This window comes from Pelodiscus sinensis, chromosome 4 (assembly GCF_052426305.1).
Source record: "Pelodiscus sinensis isolate ZL-2025 chromosome 4, ASM5242630v1, whole genome shotgun sequence".
Taxonomy (NCBI): domain Eukaryota; kingdom Metazoa; phylum Chordata; order Testudines; family Trionychidae; genus Pelodiscus; species Pelodiscus sinensis.
The window spans coordinates 5,490,538-5,505,433 of record NC_143055.1 but is presented as its reverse complement, the minus strand read 5'-3'; the positions used below and the strand labels follow the sequence as shown (position 1 = coordinate 5,505,433).

The 14,896-nt window shown below is 57.5% G+C and overlaps 1 protein-coding gene across 1 annotated transcript in view; it reads left to right on the top strand.

Moving 5' to 3' along the window:
- The window catches only part of FBXO41 (F-box protein 41), a 51,192-nt gene that overhangs the window by 25,793 nt on the left and 10,503 nt on the right, over window positions 1-14,896 (top strand). Inside the window, exons 5-9 of the mRNA XM_075931034.2 lie at window positions 1,187-1,542; window positions 4,347-4,588; window positions 5,821-5,936; window positions 7,900-8,052; window positions 13,261-13,356. Of these exons, the coding sequence (XP_075787149.1) occupies window positions 1,187-1,542; window positions 4,347-4,588; window positions 5,821-5,936; window positions 7,900-8,052; window positions 13,261-13,356 (963 nt within the window). The remainder of the gene's footprint in view (window positions 1-1,186; window positions 1,543-4,346; window positions 4,589-5,820; window positions 5,937-7,899; window positions 8,053-13,260; window positions 13,357-14,896) is intronic.

Sequence of the window (14,896 nt, the reverse complement as noted above, 5' to 3'; positions counted from 1 at the left end):
GATGGTTCCCGGTTCTGTTCCCTCCCTCTGGGGCCCCTGGCAGTGGCCACTGTGGGCAGACAGGACACTGGGCCGGATGGACCTTTGGTCAGACCCAGTGTGGCCGCGCTGATGTTCTTCTGTCTAGACAAGCCCTACGAGGCTGGGGCGAGGGGGCGGGGCTGTTCGAAAAAGGGCGGGAGGAGCCAAATGCAGCGGTCAGTGGAGTCCCAACGAAACCGGGTTCCTGGCTCCCGGCTGGGCCCGAGCCCTGACTTCTCCACAGCTATTGGGCTGGCTGGCTCGCCACCTGCTGCAAAGGGACAGCTGCCTCGTAGGCCTGGGGACCCCAGAGTGCCGGGGCGGGGGATCTGCTTTACTCTGCGTTGGTTCAGCCTCCGTTGGAGACTTGGGTCCAGTTCTGGGCACCGCATTTCAGGAAAGCTGTGGAGAAATTGGAGACGGTCCAGAGAAGAGCAAGAAAAATGATGAAAGGGCTAGAAAACGTGAGCTGTGAGGGAAGACTGAAGGAATTGGGCTTGTTTAGTGTAGGAAAGAGAAGACTGAGGGGGGACATGAGAGCAGTTTTCAAGTATCTAAAAGGGTGTTACAAGGAGGAGGGAGAAAACTTGTTCTTCTTGGCCTCAGAGGATAGGACGGGAACCAATGGGCTTAAACTGCAGCAAGGGAGGTTTAGGTTGGACATTAGGAAAAAGTTCCTACCTGTCAGGGTGGTTAAACACTGGAATAAATTGCCTAGGGGGGTTGTGGAATCCCCATCACTGGAGATATTTAAGAGCAGCTTGGACAGACGCCTGTCACAGATGGTCTAGAGACGGTGTTTGACCCTGCCATGGGGGCAGGGGACTGGACTCGGTGACCTCCCGAGGTCCCTTCCAGTCCTAGAATCCTCTAGGATTCTACGTCCAGCAGTTTTAGGCAACCGGTGCTAGAAGCTCGGGGAAGGTGACGGCTGGGCGTGTCTGTCTGGGTCCCTGCTGGCCCTGTGAGCTGTCCCCTGGTACTTCGTCATCAAGAGACAGAGGCCCCTCCTCGTGTCTGAAACAAACCAGAGTCTCTTCTGTAAGCAGGGCTGTCGGATGTGGAGTGCGGGGCCACCGTGCCCTGCCTGGAGCTCAGGTCTGGATCCAGTCCTGCCCTCCCTCTCCCCGGTCCCCGTCCGCCTCACGGCCACGTGTCCCCACAGGGCCTCCAGCCGGGCGAAGGCCGTCTCCCAGAGCTCGGGCTGCTACGACAGCGACGGCGCCGAGCTGTACCAGCTGGAGGAGAACCCCGACGGGCACCCCTACCCCGGCGGGCAGAGCCGGGGCGTGGACAGCGGCTTCGAGCGGCCCGCGGCGGCCCGCAGCTCGGGGCTCCGCAGGCAGGCCATCCAGAACTGGCACCGCCGGCCGTACCGCAACAGCACCGAGGGGGAGGAGGGGGACATCTCGGACGTGGGCTCCAGGACGACCGAGTCGGAGGCGGAGGTGTGGGAGCACGACCCCCGCCTCCCGGCGGAGGTGAACGTGGCAAGGCCGCCGACCGGCTGCCGGCTGCCCGGTGAGTCTCCATCCTGGTTGTGGCGGGAGGGCTGTGAAACCCCAGCAGTGGTGATCTCGGTCCAGTAGGTGGCGCTCTCCCCTTGAACCCTGTCCCCAGCCTGGCGAAGGAGGGAGGGGCTGACATTTGCGGGCGATGGAAAACCGAGGCCCGAAGTCACGCACGTTAATCCGGTTCCCCCGCCCGTGTGGGCGGCGCAGTGGAAACCTCACCTCCACGGGCCACGCGGCCGACAAGCCCAACCCCAGGTAGTCGGAGGAAGCAGGAGCAGGGTGGAGAATAACAGAAATCGTTCCAGCGCCTTCCCAGGGCCCCATGGGGTGGTCTCCTCTGCAGACGGGGTGCAGAGGGAACCAAGGCCTGGAATAACATGGGAGGGTTACCTGAGAGAGGATACAAGTCTATAAAACAGTGGTCACCAACCAGTAGATCGTGGCGCCCCAGGCAGGGGCTCCTGCCTGGTTTGGTGGAGAGGCTACCAAGTGTAGGCACGTCAGCTGCCCCTCCCTTTACTGCTGTGCATGTCCTGCCCTTTGCCTCGGATCTGCCTCTTTCCACCCCCGGGAGCCTGCTGCTTGCTGGGCAGGCCAGGCCAGGGCAGGGAGACGAGGGGCACTGATGTCAAGGTATCCTATCCCCGTCTGTACCCTATCTCCACGGAGCAGGGTGGGGGCACAACAGGACTTGGGATGGAGTTTGCTGGCTGCTTTGGGAGTGGTGCAGGGCCAGGGCAGGGGGGAGCCTGCCAGGAGCCACCTGAGGTAAACAGGGCTCAGCCGGAGCCCACATCCTGAACCCCAAGTCATGAACCCCCTTCTGCACCCCAAGCCCCTGTTCTAGCTTCAAGCACCCCTGCAAACACCCTCCCAGAGTCTGTACCTAGAACCCCAACTGCCTGCCCTAAATTCAGCTCAGAGCCCCTCTCGTACTCCAAATCCCTTAATCCAAGACCAGAGCCTGCACCCCCACCCTTGCTACTGCCTGGTGAAAGTGAGGGAGGATGGGGGAGGAAGGGAGGGACGGAGTGAGCAGGGACAGGGCCTCGGAGAAGGGGTACACAGGAGGCGGGACAAGGGGATTTGGATTTGAGGTAGATCCTGGATTGTACTTACATTCAAAAAGTGATCTTGTGCTTAAAAAGGTTGGAGACCCCCTGCTATAACATTCCCCGGCCTGCGGGAAGGGAGACCGGACGGCGCGTGGTCGCCGCCCGTTGAGTGAGAATCCAGAATTTAGCAGCCGCAGGGATCTGGCTATTGGGAATGTCCAGATGTTTCTTAACGAATGAAAAAAGCCCTAGAAGAGAGATTAGAGCCCCCGCTTCAGGGCTGACACCCGTCTCTGGCTGGTAGAGCCCCAGATAAGACCTTCCATGGGGCAGATTGGTGTGGGGCTCTTGCACCTTCCTGCGAAGCAGCTGGAACAGGAGGCCAGAGATGGTGTCTTAGGTGGACCGTGGGCCAATGTTCCTGTCCCTCTGTGGGTGGGTGGAGGTCCCGGGGGGCTTCCCCTACAAACGACACAAGTCCCCGTGATAGTTCTGCCTCCTTCCGTTCCCCCTGCAGCTCCAGCAAGAGCCAACGCTCTTCTCCACGGGCGTAGCGGCCTGAAGGGTTCACCCCCAGCAGCTAGTCTGGCCTCCTGCCTAACCCAGGATGCCCTAGACCAGGGGTGGCAATAATTTTTAATGCGGGGGGGGGCCACTCCGAGATTTTGGGAAGTGGTCGAGGGCCACACTTCCATGGAGAGGGTGCGGGGTCTGGGATGGAGGCTGGGTGCAGAAGGGGACTCGGGGTAGGGGTGCAGGATGAGGGTGTGGCGTTTAGGTGAGGGAGGGGGTTGTGATCTGGGGTAGTGGCTTGGGGTGCGGGGTCCAGGAAGGGGAGGAGAGGACTCTGGCTGGGGGAGGGGTGCAGGAGGAGGTGCAGGGTCTGGGAGGGGGTTGTGACCTGGGAGAAGGGGAGAAAGGGGGGTGGTGGCCTGGGGCAGGTAGATGGGGGGACAGTGGGAGTGGGGTGCCAGGCTCTGGCTGGGATGCACTGACCTAGGTGGCTTGGTCTCTTGTCCACCCCTGTCCTAGACTGTAGTGACTTGCTGCGAAGCAGCTGCTGTGCTCCGCCCCAGAGCTGGCCGCACTTTGGGACTGAGTGACGCATGGGCAGGGTTCTCGGGTGCGAGAGGCTCTCTCTGTGCACCTGAGGAGCCTTTTGGACCACCCTTCTGCCAGAGCGTGGCTCTTGGTTACCGTGGCGATGGTGTATGGGAAACCCTAGAAGCAGGGGCATCGGGAACGGGTTTTGTTGCACCTCCCAAGTATGTTAACGAATGCTGAGACCCCAGGCCATGTTCAGAGCCCGTGTAAATGGAGCCACTCTGTTTAAGCCACTGGAGTTGTCATAGGCTACCTCGGGTCTGAATGTGGCCCTTTATTCTGCTCCCTGGCTCCATTTGTAGGCAGGTTGGGGGTTGTGGCGATTCAGGTTCCACTCGTGGTGGGGTGGGGACAGACTGGGATTCAGGACTCCTGGGTTCCATTATTCTCTTTGCTCTTCGGCTCAAGTCCGTGCCTCAGTTTCCCTGGGTTAAAATGGGTTTCAAAATACAGCCCAAGCTCCCAGGGTATCTGTTCATAGAACGTTCTGCGCTCCCCTGAGGGAGGGTGCTAGGGGCAGGTGAAGGGTTGTTATTTTAAATGCTTAGGAAAACTTGACGCACATGCTCCACATACCCCTAACCCCGGCCGTGCTCCTGCGTGGTCTTCCCCTTCCCGCACAGTGCCCCGGCTGATGGTGTTTGTCGCGCAGGCAGGTCCGAGGGGGGCGGCGGGAAGGCCCTCCGGCCCGAGAGAGGCAGCCCGTCCCGCTCCAACGAGGTGATCAGCCCGGAGATCCTCAAGATGCGAGCGGCGCTTTTCTGCATCTTCACCTACCTCGACACCAAGACCCTGCTGAAAGCTGCGGAGGTCTGCAAGGACTGGAAGTTCGTGGCACGCCACCCTGCCGTGTGGACCCGGGTGCTGCTGGAGAACGCCAGGGTGTCGTCCAAGGTAAAGGGCCAGACCGTTGTGGGGCCCCAGCCAGGCCCTCCAGGGAATGCCCCGGGGCAGAGCCAGGCCCACAAAAACACCAGAAATGGAAGCAGCACGGGGCTTGTTTCTCAAGAGCTGATGTGTCCCTGCCCTTCCCTTTCTGTGCCACGGTTTTCTGTCGGCGTCACGGTGGGCCTTTTTTATAAATGAAGCCAGGTTTTTCCGGTACAGGTTGAACCTCTCTAGTCCAGCACTCTTGGGACCTGAGCGGTGCCGAACGAGAGAATTTGCTGGACCACGGGAGGTCAATATTGTCTCGCAGCATTAGCAACCCTGCCACTGCTCACTGGGCCCCGGGCCCCGCTTCCAAGCGAAGGATTAAGGCCTTGAACTCGATTGGGTAGTGCAGGGAGTGGAGGAGAGGTGTGAGGCGCTTGTGTTGCGGAGGAGTCGGGCTGCAGCGTCCTGAACCCACTGGAGTCTGCTCAGGGCTAAAGGCCCTGTGCCCGGGGATATCCTCTTGATGGGCTTTGAGAAGAAACTGAGGGGTACATTAGAGCTAACTCACAGCACAGAACACTGACAGCCAGGACGGGAGGCTGGAAACAAACTTTATGGGGCCGTGGGAAACTTGGCCACCCCCTGGACATCTGGCTCACTGGAATCTTGCCGGACCACGGAAGTCGGTGGACTAGAGAGGCCGGATTAGAGAGGTTCAATCTGTAAATGAAACATTTTCATTAGCCAAAAACCCCTCCAGCTGGCGTGTGTGCAGCCGGGTGGGTGTGCACGTGTGTTGGCGCGTGTCGTCCTCCGAGGTCGGTGACGGCAGCTGTGCGCTGGTGCGTGTTGGCTTCTGAGGCTGCTCCCTCCAAAGTCCGTGGGGATGGCTACATGCATGTGCGCCTCTGATTCCATGGGTGCATCCGCGCTGCAAAGGAAAAACCCGCGGCACCGAGTGTCAGAGCCCGGCTGAACGGACCTGAGGCCGTGCGGTTCAAAATAGCAGTGCAGGTCCAGCCCAACCGAGAACATCCCCTCTGCTATTTTTAGCCCGGCCGCCAGAGTGCTGAGACTCGGCACTACGGTGACTGAGTGTTTCTATGCAGCATAGACGTGTGTGAGTGGTGTTTGGACCCCACCATCTCCACCCCGGGGCTGGGGGAGAGCCACATGCCAGCTTTCCCGGTGGCAGGTGCTCCGGCCCGGCCCGTGTCTCTTCCTAACGGGGTCCCGGCTTCCCCCCGCAGTTCCTGGGCATGCTGTCGCAGTGGTGCACCCAGACGCACTCGCTCACCCTGCAGAACCTGAAGCCGCGGCTGAGGGGGAAGAAGGAGAGCAAGGAGGAGTACATGAAAAGCACCCGGTGAGCCCCGGCGAGACGCTCCCTTCCCCGCCTCCGTAGCCGAGCCGCCCGGTTCAGCCAGGCTCTCGTCAGCCAAGACGATGCGGCCCTTTCCGTCCCCGCGGTCACGGCTGCTGCGGTAGCTCTGGCTCTCCCGTTTCACGTTCCCCTGGGAGAACGTGTCTAGCCTCCTGGCTGCCAAAAGATGCACTGCTTTGGTTCCTGGGATTGCTTAGCACTGGTGGTCCTCGGCCCTTTCCATACAGCACCCTCCATTCCCATCCCAGGACCCCCGCGGGCTCCAGCCGCATGGGAACCTCCTCTCATCGACGGGTACCGAACGGACAGGATGGCCCAACCCAGGGCTGAGCCCTCCTTTAGTGCTTGGGGGGCCATCAGAAACGCAGTCCCTGCCTGTCAAAAATACTAGGTCCCGTGTTCCCTCTAAATTGCGTGACAGTCCAGCCCTGTGGCTACTTAATCAGCCGCGCCCAGCCAGGGGCTCAGGGCTCGGTGCACAGAGCTGCCTGGCTAGGCAGGGCTGTTTAAGCAGCTGCAGGGCCGTACTGCCGCGCAGCGTAGAGGGAACACGGCTAGGGTCCCCCCAAGTAACGCTCCATCGCTTAAACTCCAAAGGGCTTACGTTGCAGTAAGGGTTGGACACGAGGAAAAACTTCCTCACTGCCAGGGGGGTTAATCACTGGAGTAACTTGCCTGGGGAGGTTGTGGAATCTCCATCACTAGAGATAATTTAAGAGCAGGTTGGACAGACGTCTCTCAGGGATGCCCTAGAGCAGTGTTTCTCAACCAGTGGTACAAGTACCCTTAAGAGTACGTGAGAGAAGTCTGGGGGGTACGTCAACACATTGAATTACCAAGGAAATGTGGAGAAAACTGAATGTTTGTTTGACGTTTTACAGCACTTTATTATTTTTGTCCTTTTTACACCCAAAGGGTATGTCTACACTACCCTCCTAATTCGAACTGGCTACGATTAAGTTATTTAAACAAATGTGTTGCAATGGTAGAAACAATTGTTGTGTGTCTGAAAACTAGGTACTGGGGGTACTTATAATTTTGTTTAAAAAAGGGGTGCTTTATAAAAAAAAAAAAAATGGTTGAGAAACACAGATCTAGACGGGGCTTGGTCCCGCCGGGAGGGCAGGGGACTGGATTCGATGACCTCTCGAGGTCCCTTCCTGTTCTAATGCTCTGTGATTCTATCGCCAGGCAGGAGAGAAACTCCTGTCGGCAGGAGCCGGGGATGTTCGCAGTGGTATTTGTCTGGGCAAAGCTGGGCTTGAAGGGCACAGAGCAGGGTGGGGAAGGGCTGGGAGTGGGGAGGCAGGACTGGGGGGCAGGTTTGGCAGAGGTGCGGTAAGGGCCAGGCTTAGATCCATGAAGCACCAGTCAGTGGGAGCACAGTGGCCGGCCACGACGCTGGGGAAGGATGAGGGAGCAGATCCGTCCCCTGAACTAATCTAGGGTACTTGAGACCCTGCCTATGGGTCTGGATCTGAAATAAGCCACGAGTCCGGCTAAGGCGGACAGGGCGAGGGAGGGGGAGCGCCCGTGTACGACCGCCTGGCCGGGGTCCCTGCCGCTGGAGCCCAGCGGGCTGAGGAAGAGGCGGTGGCCTTCGGCTGCCCTCGGAGATGGGAGTGAGCGGAGATGTTTAGGCCCAGCGCCTCGCAGGCCCGCCGGCAGCTCGTTTCCATGGAACTCCCCAGTGCCCGAGTGCCTTGGCGGATCGGGGCCCTAGTCCGAGCCGCTGGCCAGGGCAGGGCTGCTCCCTGTGGCAGTTGGTCAGTCCAAGGTGAAATGTCCCGAGGGCTCTACCGCTCCTCCCAGCGGCTGCTCTCTGGCCAGGCCGCTGGCCTTTCAGGGCCAGATTTCCCACGTTGGGCCTGGCCAGGGGTCTAGCGCCGCTTTGGGAGCAGGGAGCCCCGCTGAGCTCTGTTCCCTGCTGGTTCCGTCTCCTCAGGGGCTGCCTCGAAGCCGGGCTGGAGTCCTTGCTGAAGGCCACGGGCGGGAACTTGCTCATCCTGCGCATTTCCCACTGCCCCAACATCCTGACGGATCGCTCCCTCTGGCTGGCCAGCTGCTACTGCCGGGCGCTTCAAGCCGTCACCTACCGGTACGTGCAAGAGTCCCCGGCCCGCGCCGTGGAGGGAGCACAGAGCAGCTCGCTGAGGGGCCGTGGTGGCCCAGCCCTCAGGCTCCGGCTTGGGGGTCTTGTCCTGCTGCTCTTGCTTGGAAGATGGTTGAGGCAGCCTGGAGCTGGGGAGAGCTGGACCACGTGGAATCCAAGCAGGGCCCTGAGGCCTGCCCAGTCCCCGGCACTAGGTCCCGTCTGTGGGACCGTCTCCTTGACGACGGGTCAGACAGGATTCCAGGGGACCCCCGGATCCAGACCCCGCCCTGGATATCTGGGGAGGCAAACTGCTCTGGGTTGGTCAGGGGTAGGAGGTGCCAGTGGTAGGAGCTGGTGGGATCCCCAGCATTGGAGGTGTATTAAGGACAAACCCCGGCAAGGGATATGGCCGAGGTTTACCTCATCCTGCCACATCCCGGGGGGCTGGACTCGGTGGCTTCTCAAGGTGCACTCGAGGGCAGGGGTGGGGTCCAGAGTGACTTAGACAAATTGGAGGATTGGGCCACAAGAAATCTGATGAGGTTCAACAAGGACAAGTGTAGAGTCCTGCACTTGGGATGGAAGAATCCCAACCATAGTTACAGGCTGGGGACCAACCAGTTAAGTAGCAGTTCTGCAGAAAAGGACCTGGGGGTTACAGTGGATGAGAAGCTGGAGATGAGTCAACAGGGTGCCCTTGTAGCCAAGAAGGTGAATGGCATATTAGGGTGCATTAGAAGGTACATTGCCAGCAGATACAGAGAAGTGATTATTCCCCTTTATTCAGCTCTGGTGAGGCCACATCTGGAGTATTGTGTCCAGTTCTGGGTCCCCCACTACAAAAAGGATGTGGACACATTGGAGAGGGTCCAGCGGAGGGCGACCAAAATGATGAGGGGTCTGGACCACATGACCTATGAGGAGAGGCTGAGGGAGTTGGGTCTGTTTAGTCTGCAGAAGCGAAGAGTGAGGGGGGATTTGAGAGCAGCCTTCAACTTCCTGAAGGGAGGTTCCAAAGAGGATGGAGAGGGGCTGTTCTCAGTAGTGACAGATGGCAGAACAAGGAGCAATGGTCTCAAGTTGTGGTAGGAGAGGTCCAGGTTGGATATTAGGAAAAACTATTTCCCTAGGAGAGTGGGGAAGCGCTGGGATGGGCTCCCTAGGGAAGTAGTGGAGTCCCTAGAGGTGTTTAAGTCTTGGCTTGACAAAGCCCTGGCTGGGTTGATTTAGTTGGGTTTGGTCCTGCCTAGAGCAGTGGGCTGGACTTGATGGCCTCCTGAGATCTCTTCCAGCTCTATGGTTCTATGATTCAAGGTGCCTTCCAGCCCAGCATCTCGGTGATCCTATGACCCGTGTTCACTGAGACCCCGGTTCCTGGGTGCACTGCGCTCCCCTGGCAGAGGGCAGAGGAGCGCCACCCCCTGCCTGTGGGTACGGTGATGCTAGCGCCCACCACTGCCGGGCGGTCTGGGTAGAGCCAATATTTCTTCTAGAGCCAGCCCCGGAGGGGCTAGAGGAGGAGGATGTGGGTTGTTGGTTCCCCTCGCGCCATACAGTTGCTTGGCGCTTTACAGACAAGCTGATACAATAATAGCGGGTTCCCATCCGCTACACCGGCACCCAAACCTGGCCAAGAGGAGGGCGGGACAGGGGCTGTAGCAGCAGGAGATGGAGAAATGTGTGGCTTCCTGCCCCACAGGAAGGACAGCTCTCGCCGCTGGGGAGGAGTCAGCTCTGCTACGGGGCTGAGTGGGGCCCTGGCAGGATGTGGGGCTGCCCACGCAGGAAGGGTGGGCCGGCACCATTGCCCCTGTCAGGATCCAAGGAGGAAGCCCCCGAAGCTGTCGCCGGCCGGCCCGCTGTGGGCTCGCTCCTTCCTCGTCAGGTCTAGGCGACGGCCCAGAAAGAGCAGGCCCGAGGAGCACCCGAGATGGCCATTTGCTCTGTGGGGTAAACCCCCTTGCCAGGAGCTCTCTCACGGCCGCTGGGAGGGGAACCAAGAATCCCTTACCAATCCCTGAGCTCCCTAAACCCCTCCTCCCCCCGCTCCTCTAGTACCCGTATAATCTGTGTACTATGGCAGCCCCGCGAGGCACATAACGCACCAGACCCTGACTCCGAGCCAGGGCCCCCGAAGGAAGGAGGCTGGGTGCCCAGATGACGGCCTGTCGCTTAATTTATCTGCTGTCGCGTCCGCCCTTGCTTTGGATGGCTCCAGCAGCTCCGAATATTCATACGCGCTCGAGGCACTTGGCACCATGCTCACCTGTCACCCTGACTCATATGCTTTAATTAAGGACGAGCCAAACTCGTAAGGGAATCTTGGCAGGCAGCTTTGTGGGAGACAGGACGCGCGCTCAGGATAACACACTTGGCTTATTTTTAGGTTCGCTTGAAGTTTAGAACTGGGTCATTCCAAATTAGAAGGAGGGGCTGGATTGTTCACTCCCGTTGCTCGGTGGGACGAGGAGGCCCTGGGGGGCTGGCAACCAGTGTTCCCTCTAAGCTGAGCGCTTGAGCGGCCACCCAGGAGAGATTCAAATGCCCCCCAGCTGATTAGCAGAGCGCCAGCAGCATGTGTTTCTATTGGTGGTGCACATCTGCAGTTGCCTTGGTGCATGGAACAAAATTTATTCTGCACATAGGTGGAAAACCTTCGCGGGAGCATTAGTGGTAACGCCATGGTGGGCTGACGGTTTGAATTTGCTCTGGGTTGCTAGTGGCTAGCAGCTGTTACTGTCTGTGGGAAAGGAGTTGATCATGTCAGAAGATGCTGCTCTGAGTTCAGGAGGCTTCTTTCTGGACGGTCCTGTCTCAAAGAGCTTTATCCCCAATTGGACATGGTTTTGAGCAGTATTGGACTGCAGGCGCCACTTTGAATAGCACACCGCTCCACCCCGTCCGGCATGCCCACACACAAGCTGGCTCCAGGGTTAGGCTGGCATGAGCAGGCAGGAACAGGTCCCCAGAAGTGCCCGAATGTCCAGTCTCCCAGAAACATGAGGGTGGCCACCCTAGAGGCTAGCGAGGCGGATTAGGACCAATTAACACCCATGCGGGTCGGCTCAAAGAGCCCAGCATGGCATGGGGATTTGGGGACTCCTGGTATAATTTATTCACTTCCTGTGAGATGATGGAACTTTCTCTGCACACCTGTACCAAGCTGCCAACTTCATTCTGAATGTGGGATCTAGTTACCTTCCTGGCTGCCGTCTTACCTCCATACTGGCCTGAAATGCCAACGGGAAGCGGTTCGGGGCTGGCAGTGGAGAGTGGTCCGTGAGACTGAGCACACGGTTGTTATGCCAACGAAGCGACCTACGGGGACCGTTCGGCCGAGTTGGTTTGCAGGCAGAGGGATTAGACAGGGGAAATTCTCCACGTAAGGCAAAGTGAAGCCGGTGAAAGCAGGAGATTGTAGAAGGACTCATGGGCGGGGGGGGGGGGGGGGGGGAGGCAGGGAGAGATGTAGGCAGTTTGGGAGGGAACTGATCTTAAGGGATAGAAAATAAGACCCAGAATATCTTACCGCCCCTGTATAAAACTATGGGACGCCCACATCTGGAATACTGTGTACAGATGTGGTCTCCTCACCTCCTAAAAGATATTTTGGCCTTGGAAAGGGTTCAGAAAAGGGCAACTAAAATGATTAGGGGTTTGGAACGGGTCCCATATGAGGAGAGGTTAAAGCGACTGGGACTTTTCAGTTTAGAAAAGAGGAGACTGAGGGGAGATATGATAGAGGTCTATAAAATCATGAGTGGTGTGGAGAGGGCCGATAAAGAAAAGTTATTTATTAGTTCCCATAATAGAAGAACTAGAGGACACCAAATGAAATTAATGGGTAGCAGGTTTAAAACTAATAAAAGAAAGTTCTTCTTCACACAGCGTGTAGTCAACCTGTGGAACTCCTTGCCAGAGGAGGCTGTGACTATAATAGAGTTTAATGAGAAGCTAGATAATTTCATGGAGGTTAGGTCCATAAAAGGCTATTAGCCAGGGGATAGATATGGTGTCCTTGGCCTCTGTTTGTCAGAGGCTGGAGAGGGATGGCAGGAGACAAATCGCTTGATCATTGTCTTCGGTCCACCCTCTCTGGGGCAGCTGGTGCTGGCCACTGTCGGCAGACAGGATACTGGGCTAGATGGACCTTTGGTCTGACCCAGTACGGCCGTTCTTATGTTCTTATTCAAGAACTTTATCCATTTTCACAAACCGCAAGGGAGTTTCTGATTGGCCGGATGAGTCGGGAACACTGCCTACCTGGATACAGACAGTCCTAAGAGGCGGGGGGGGGGGGAGGGGGAGTGGGCTGGCTGCATGCAGGATTTGCGTTTTGTTCCGCCCACAAATCCTGGGCTCTCTCCATATTTCTCGGGCCGAAGGAAAGAGCAGGAGTGGGCTGGAATTTCGTGCCTGCACCTTGCGTGCTCCCCGCCCCTTGGCTTTGCCTGGAGTTCTGGCTGGGCGGGCGGGGGGAGTCTGAGGAGCCAGCCCTGGTTCTCGGGCTGGGAAGGGGACAAAGAGATGGAAACTCCCAGGGCCGGGTGGTGGCCGGAGGATGTGCACACGGAGGGTACCCCGAGGGTCTCACGCATGGGGCAGTGACTGGGCTCTGCTCAGAGCCTGGAGGCTTGACACGCACATGACCCAGCAGTGTGGTGAGGAGCCACGGAAGGGGAAGGGGCGCTGGGCTGGAGCCGGCACAGTTATGATGACGTGGAGGGGGAGGCACACGGGAAGGAGATGCCAAGTCCCGTTTGCTCGCAGTGAGCGCTGGCTGCCCCATTGACCCTTTGGGTATCCTCCCCCCACACTCTCCAGTTCCCCCCTCCCTCACAGGAGCTGGCAGGAGTGAAGCACGTAGCTAGGCTAGGGATGGCTTGCACAGTGGCTGCCCCTGCGGTCCTGGCCGTATCCGGACACTGGCCACCTTGCTGCCCTTCCCCTGCATTAGAAAATCGCTTGGCTCTGCCATGCCTGGAGGATAATAGGCGGTGACGGGTTCTGTTCCAGAAAGAACACGGAGCATGCATAATAAGCCCTTGCTATCCTCCAGGCCTGGATTTCCAGACCCAAACCCCGCCCAGCCGCGAGAGTAGTTGATGCTACATTAGGAAATTCCACCCTTGATCTCCATAAGATTTTGAAGATTTCTTGGGCTGCGTCTCTGCTGGGGAATATTGAGGCCAGCGCTCTGTCTCCTTCCAGGAGCTCCACAGATCCTGTGGGCCATGAAGTCATCTGGGCACTGGGAGCCGGCTGCAGGGACATCATCTCGCTACAGGTGGCGCCACTCCACCCTTGGTAAGAGAAGCCCTGGAACGCTTGCTCCGCCAAGGGACAATCTAGAGGACGGTTGGGTGGGGAATCGTTTCCCGGGCCTGGGAAAAAACGTTGAGATTTTTAAATAGAATTTCCCACATGTCCGTCTCGCTCCCTTTGGCTTGGCCTGAAAGGTCCTTCCTGGACTCGAGACGCCTTTTTGTCAAAACTGCCCCTTTCCTGCAAAAAGTTTCCGTGGTGAAGAATCTGCCTCTTCCAAATCCAGTTACACTGAAAAAGACTCACCCAGCTCTACTCTAGAGGTGGGTCGGACCCAAAAATGGGACCCAACCGTTCGGGTTCCAGATCCCAACTTGACAGCCGGGCCCCTCGTGGCCCTGAGCCCAGAGGAGGTTGGGATGAGGGAGCTCAGCTCTGTGTGTTGACATCAAGGCTAAACAAGCCTTTGAGGTGTCTACGGCTACATCTGACGGGGCTGCAAACGCCGCCAAGGGTCCTGACGCATCGGAGATGAAAGGCACGGCAATCCTGAACATCAAACCGCTGCCGGAGTGCCTGGCTGCTTATATAAAGCAGCCCCGCAGGGCTTGCATGTTTAGAAAAGGGTGTTGAGTCTCACTGTTTAATACATGACTGTAATTTCTCTTGCTTCTAAAATCGGTTTTTTTCTGGCATTAGGATTCTGGAAGTCTCCCCACTTCACAGAGTATAGAAAAAGATCTCTTAAGTGCTAATAGGCACCCGACTTAGATAACAGCACGGTTATGGGGAGGTAGAAATCAGGTTAGGTTATTGACCTCGTGTCTTCTATACAGCTGAGAAGCCTCCTTTTCTTTCGCCATAGTAGATGTTAGGCAATACCATTATGTACCCTAATTCTACCTAGCGTATGGCACACCCAGATCAAGACACGGGGGCTGTGTCTACACTGGCCACTTATTCCGGAAAATCAGCCGCTTTTCCGGAATAACTTGCCAGCTGTCTACACTGGCCCCTTGAATTTCCGGAAAGCACTGACGATCTACTGTAAAATCATCAGTGCTTTTCCGGAAAAACTGTGCTGCTCCCGTTTTGGCAAAATTCCTTTTCCGGAAAACTGTTCCGGAAAAGGGCCAGTGTAGACAGCCGAGATTTCTTTTCCGCAAAAAAGCCCCAATCGCGAAAATGACGATCGGGGCTTTTTTGCGGAAAAGCGTGTCTACATTGGCACGGACGCTTTTCCACAAAAAGTGCTTTTCCGGAAAAGCATCCTGCCAATCTAGACGTGCTTTTTCCAAAAATGCTTTTAACGGAAAACTTTTCCGTTATAAGCATTTCCGGAAAATCATGCCAGTGTAGACGTAGCCATGGGGATTACTTTTCCCAATGATTGGGCAGCGATTTGAGAACTTCAGAAATGGGGCACTGAAGTAGCCACTACTCTGCTGGAAGGAACATCAGGCCCTGTGCGTGTGCATACATGTGTTGCCTTCCGGTGCGTGTTATTGGTTGCAGACTTACTTCTTTAGCTGTCGTGGAGGTAGCCTGCATATTGAAGCAGAAGGTCACGAGTTCTCTTCCC